Source organism: Gymnodraco acuticeps, unplaced genomic scaffold (assembly GCF_902827175.1).
Source record: "Gymnodraco acuticeps unplaced genomic scaffold, fGymAcu1.1, whole genome shotgun sequence".
Lineage (NCBI taxonomy): Eukaryota > Metazoa > Chordata > Actinopteri > Perciformes > Bathydraconidae > Gymnodraco > Gymnodraco acuticeps.
In genome coordinates this window covers 87,579-93,591 of record NW_022990621.1, presented here as the reverse complement: position 1 = coordinate 93,591, position 6,013 = coordinate 87,579, and the positions used below count along the sequence as shown (strand labels likewise).

Here is a 6,013-nt window from a genome sequence, read left to right as displayed (position 1 = left end):
TCTTAAATTCATCAAAAACGTAGTTTTTAAAAATTCTCGAAAAACGGCTAAGTGCCAACGGTTGAGGGGCTCAAGTCTTCGGCGCTTCCGGCGGAAGCCCCGGAGACATTTCCACTGACCCGTTGCACTTTTCAACGTAGAGGGGAATACTGACCTCCCCTCCTCCGTTAACAATGTTCATTCATCTTTTCCAAGCTACCTTCTGCACGAAATCGGAAACCCGGTTTTTGAGAGCACTCAGAAAAAAACGGCCTATTTCTCATGATGGGGAAATCATGGAGGAATGCGTCCGATGAGTGAGCACTTTGGATCGGATACAATTGTTCTCCGGAGGACCCCCAATCACGGTTCTTACAAAACTTTAAGTTTTCGAACTGGCCTCTGGAGGAATTCAAGGGGAGTTGCCACGGAATAACGAGACACTATTTTCGGACACATTTGATCCATTTTCACCCCTTTTCTATGGTTCTTCCAAAAGTTAACTTTAACTTTTTCTGACTCTGGAGGAATGTAGGGTGAGTTGTCAGGGGACTCTACCCGCCTTAGGAGGCACTATTTTCGGACACATTTGATCCATTTTCACCCCTTTTCTATGGTTCTTCCAAAAGTTAACTTTAACTTATTTAGCCTCTGGAGGAATGCAAGGGGAGTTGCCAGGGGACTCTACCTGTATTATGAGACACTATTTTCGGACACATTTGATCCATTTTAACCCCTTTCTCTCGTTCTTCCAAAAGTTAACTTTAACTTATTTTGCCTCTGGAGGAATGCAAGGGGAGTTGCCAGGGGACTCTACCTGTATTATGAGACACTATTTTCGGACACATTTGATCCATTTGAACCCCTTTCTCTGGTTCTTCCAAAAGTTAACTTTAACTTATTTTGCCTCTGGAGGAATGCAAGGGGAGTTGCCAGGGGACTCTACCTGTATTATGAGACACTATTTTCGGACACATTTGATCCATTTTAACCCCTTTCTCTGGTTCTTCCAAAAGTTAACTTTAACTTATTTTGCCTCTGGAGGAATGCAAGGGGAGTTGCCAGGGGACTCTACCTGTATTATGAGACACTATTTTCGGACACATTTGATCCATTTTAACCCCTTTCTCTGGTTCTTCCAAAAGTTAACTTTAACTTATTTTGCCTCTGGAGGAATGCAAGGGGAGTTGCCAGGGGACTCTACCTGTATTATGAGACACTATTTTCGGACACATTTGATCCATTTTAACCCCTTTCTCTGGTTCTTCCAAAAGTTAACTTTAACTTATTTTGCCTCTGGAGGAATGCAAGGGGAGTTGCCAGGGGACTCTACCTGTATTATGAGACACTATTTTCGGACACATTTGATCCATTTGAACCCCTTTCTCTGGTTCTTCCAAAAGTTAACTTTAACTTATTTTGCCTCTGGAGGAATGCAAGGGGAGTTGCCAGGGGACTCTACCTGTATTATGAGACACTATTTTCGGACACATTTGATCCATTTTAACCCCTTTCTCTGGTTCTTCCAAAAGTTAACTTTAACTTATTTTGCTTCTGGAGGAATGCAAGGAGAGTTGCCAGGGGACTCTACCTGTATTATGAGACACTATTTTCGGACACATTTGATCCATTTTAACCCCTTTCTCTGGTTCTTCCAAAAGTTAACTTTAACTTATTTTGCCTCTGGAGGAATGCAAGGGGAGTTGCCAGGGGACTCTACCTGTATTATGAGACACTATTTTCGGACACATTTGATCCATTTTAACCCCTTTCTCTGGTTCTTCCAAAAGTTAACTTTAACTTATTTTGCCTCTGGATGAATGCAAGGGGAGTTGCCAGGGGACTCTACCTGTATTATGAGACACTATTTTCGGACACATTTGATCCATTTTAACCCCTTTCTCTGGTTCTTCCAAAAGTTAACTTTAACTTATTTTGCCTCTGGAGGAATGCAAGGGGAGTTGCCAGGGGACTCTACCTGTATTATGAGACACTATTTTCGGACACATTTGATCCATTTTAACCCCTTTCTCTGGTTCTTCCAAAAGTTAACTTTAACTTATTTTGCCTCTGGAGGAATGCAAGGGGAGTTGCCAGGGGACTCTACCTGTATTATGAGACACTATTTTCGGACACATTTGATCCATTTTAACCCCTTTCTCTGGTTCTTCCAAAAGTTAACTTTAACTTATTTTGCCTCTGGAGGAATGCAAGGGGAGTTGCCAGGGGACTCTACCTGTATTATGAGACACTATTTTCGGACACATTTGATCCATTTTAACCCCTTTCTCTGGTTCTTCCAAAAGTTAACTTTAACTTATTTTGCTTCTGGAGGAATGCAAGGGGAGTTGCCAGGGGACTCTACCTGTATTATGAGACACTATTTTCGGACACATTTGATCCATTTTAACCCCTTTCTCTGGTTCTTCCAAAAGTTAACTTTAACTTATTTTGCCTCTGGAGGAATGCAAGGGGAGTTGCCAGGGGACTCTACCTGTATTATGAGACACTATTTTCGGACACATTTGATCCATTTTAACCCCTTTCTCTGGTTCTTCCAAAAGTTAACTTTAACTTATTTTGCCTCTGGAGGAATGCAAGGGGAGTTGCCAGGGGACTCTACCTGTATTATGAGACACTATTTTCGGACACATTTGATCAATTTTAACCCCTTTCTCTGGTTCTTCCAAAAGTTAACTTTAACTTATGTTGCCTCTGGAGGAATGCAAGGGGAGTTGCCAGGGGACTCTACCCGTATTAGGAGGCACTATTTTCGGACACATTTTATCCATTTTCACCCCTTTTCTATGGTTCTTCCAAAAGTTAACTTGAACTTTTTCTGACTCTGGAGGAATGTAGGGTGAGTTGTCAGGGGACTCTACCCACCTTAGGAGGCACTATTTCACCCAGTTTTGGCTCCCACCTTGCCTGGATGATAGGACCGATAGATGACAGGGATCTCTGCCCGCCTAACGAGTGCCTAAATGGAACACCTTTCGCACGATGATGCAAAGGGAAAACTCAATGTTTTCAAAATAAACCGGAGAGATTTGACATGGGGTCTTTCTAGTTCACTGAGTGCAACTTTCTTCTTTTCACCTGTCCTTCTTTGTCGCCCCCGGTTCTATACATTCTACTGGTGACAGTTCCCGGTACCGAAATGCTCAGGCATACAACAAAGATGGCGATCGGTTGTCCTATCTGTAATAGTCCCTTCCGCGCCCTGAGCAAGCACCTGCAGAGGAACCATAGTGTGCGTAATTTAGTTGAAAGAAGAATTCTGCTGTTGTTGGCGAAAGGACGGATAAACATTAGGCTCCATCCCTGCATCATTGCAGGATGCGAGTACATCGGGACAAGGCTGGACCGCCACTTGTACAGAGGCCATGTTGAGCTGTCCCGGCAGGAAATACATGTGGTTTTAACTAAACTAAAAAAGAAAGTGGCCACGAATTAGCTTCATGAACTCAGATTGACAAACCCCACAGTAGCAATGATTACCTCTTGGGATGTGGACACTGTGGGTGATGATGTCCTGTCACAACCTCCACCCTTGTCCCCAGTGATTGAATGTGACAACCCGGACTGTAAGGAACGGAGGATGTATGCAAACAGAATGAGGGCTCAGATGGACATATATGCTGCTGAGGTGAAATCCCTGCGCTGCATGCTGCAGCAGAGGATAAATCGTAGCCGACAGAGGATGAACCAGAGGGCCGATGACATGCTTGGGTTCGATGAAGAGGATGGGGAGAACCAAGAGCGGGTGTTTCTAAGGAAACGATCCCGAACAAATTCAACACCAAATAGGCTGTCCAAGTCCAAAGGTCCCTCCTGCAGGAAGTCCCCCATTGCCTCTCACACACCTGTATCCAGCTCCATAGATACCGATGCCTCGTCATCCTCCCCTCCCATACATTCCCCCTGGTTCAGCGGCAGGGGCCGGGGGAATCGAATGCGGGACATTACATTCCCACGCATCATGGAGAAGTATCTGCAAGGCTACCGGGACCATTATGAGGGCATCGACCCAACAGTGAGGCTCCAAGAAAACGCAGTCTCCAAAATAAGCAGAGTGAAATCATTCCTAAGCTTCATGGCACACGGTTTCAATCGCCTGTCTGACTGGCTCTTTTTGAGGGATCTGAAGAGGATACGTGGGTGGTCCCGGAGCCTGATAAAGTCAAGCCTACAGGTCACGACATCTGACTTCTATATCAAAAATATATCGCACTTTCTCAAGTACATGGAGGAAACGCCATGCAAGGGGAGCAGGCTCAACCAAAATGACATGATTTTAATCACACGGGAAGTTGCTGCCATCCTGAAGTCCATGAGAAAGAAGGTGGTTATCCACCAGATGCAGGTGAAGCGGGACAAGATGGAAGGTCTGCCAAGCCATAAAGACATCATGGCATGTTTGACTGCGGCCAAAACTCGCATCCCTCAGCTCCTGGACGTGATGACCAGTAATCCGACTAACGCAACCCGGACCCTGCTCTATGGGTACATGACCCTCAATTGGAGCTGCATTTATGGGCACCGTCCGGGGGTCTACTCTAACATGACCAACGCGGAGGTCCGAAAGGCGGAGACAACTGGCACTGCCTTTGGCTTCCTCATCCACGTGAGTGAGCTATTAAAAAATGTGTTTATTCTGGCAGTGATACACATGTTGTGGATGATTGACGCTCTCTAACTCTGTCATAACAGGTAAGCAACCACAAGACGGCCAACGTGTTCGGGGAAGCGCAGCTGTACCTCACCACAGAAGAATTTGGATGGATGAAGAGGTGGCTGGAAATCAAGGGGACGCTGACCGGCACCAACAACCGCTACTTCCTCTGCACAGCGGGGAAGAACCCATCGAGGAACCTTGCCTCCTTCCTGAGGTTGGCATGGACTGATGTGGGACTAAAAGGTCCCATTAACTTCACCGACCTCCGCACAGTCCACGCCGATAATGCGAAGAGGTTTCAGGACATAGGCAACCGCCAAAGAGTGAGTGATTTTATGTGTCACAACACTGCAACTGCAGACACATTTTATGCCAAGAATCCTTCTTTGAAGGAGGCTGCGGACATACGTATGCTCTTCACAGAGTCACTGCAAGCAGCGGCCGCAGCAGCATCAGGGGGGAGTGAAGACAATTTGGGGTACATTGACATCCACAGTGACCGTGACAGCTCTGGAGAGGAGCATAGCCCCACTCCCTACCAAGACTCCCCCGATACCGAGACGTCAGATGAAGACTTCAACGCTTGGAGAGCAGCGAAGAGGGAACAGTCAATGGCCGAACACAGTCCCTCAGACACGGGTGAAGAGAGGGTGCCAGCCTCTGCACCAACTTCACCCGATACGGACAATGTTGCCAGTGACCAACTTGTAAATATGCAATGTTTTGTTGTACTCAGTCCCCTTTTGCTGGATGAGTGAATAATGTTATATAATGTTATAAAGTGTCAATGTATATATTTCTGTAAATAAAGTTTGTTAAAATTACTTAATTTAACCTCTTTTTTATAACCCAGTATGGGTGTTTCCCCTTTAAGATGCCATGGGGCACGAGGTTCTGGTGGTGTGCATGAAGGGGTTTAGTCCGCGTGAGGAGTGCTCAAGTGTGGGAGGATGTGTAAGGCAGAGGAGGGTAAAAAAAGTTAAAAGTGTGAACCTCCAGCAGGGCAGGTGTTGCTGCTGTGAATAAGTCCGACTATGGAGGCCGATGTGCGGACGGTAAAGCACTGCAAAATACACCACCTTATAGGTTCCCAGGGGTAGCCACGAACAGAGAGTCACCAGCAGAAGCACATGTGTGCAACAGCAGCAGCGGGTAAAATAGTAAAAGTGTTCCACCTTGCAGCAGCGGGGATGCGCTCTCCGTGGTGCTGAACCGGGGAGCACCACGGAGAGCGCCACCTTATAGGTTACCAGGGCCATGAGAACATCCTCCATAGGAGGGTGGGTGCTGCTGTGAATAAGGCCGACTATGGATGCCGATGTGCGGACGGTAAAGCACCGCAAAATACACCCCCTT

The 6,013-nt window shown here is 46.3% G+C and overlaps 1 protein-coding gene across 1 annotated transcript; it reads left to right on the top strand.

Moving 5' to 3' along the window:
- The first annotated feature begins 3,445 nt into the window (after window positions 1-3,445).
- On the top strand, window positions 3,446-5,438 carry LOC117554632. The gene is made up of 2 exons (XM_034229085.1): window positions 3,446-4,606; window positions 4,693-5,438. Exons 1-2 carry the CDS (start codon window positions 3,473-3,475, stop codon window positions 5,413-5,415), a joined length of 1,857 nt encoding a protein of 618 aa, XP_034084976.1. The 5' UTR covers window positions 3,446-3,472; the 3' UTR covers window positions 5,416-5,438.
- The last annotated feature ends 575 nt before the right edge of the window (window positions 5,439-6,013 follow it).

What these genes read in the sequence shown, in the direction of transcription:
- LOC117554632 (XM_034229085.1), top strand. Translation starts at nt 3,473, where the DNA reads ATGATTACCTCTTGGGATGTGGACACTGTGGGTGATGATGTCCTGTCA. An exon ending in CCTTTGGCTTCCTCATCCAC is followed by an intron (nt 4,607 to 4,692) that starts GTGAGTGAGCTA and finishes CTGTCATAACAG; the next exon opens with GTAAGCAACCACAAGACGGC.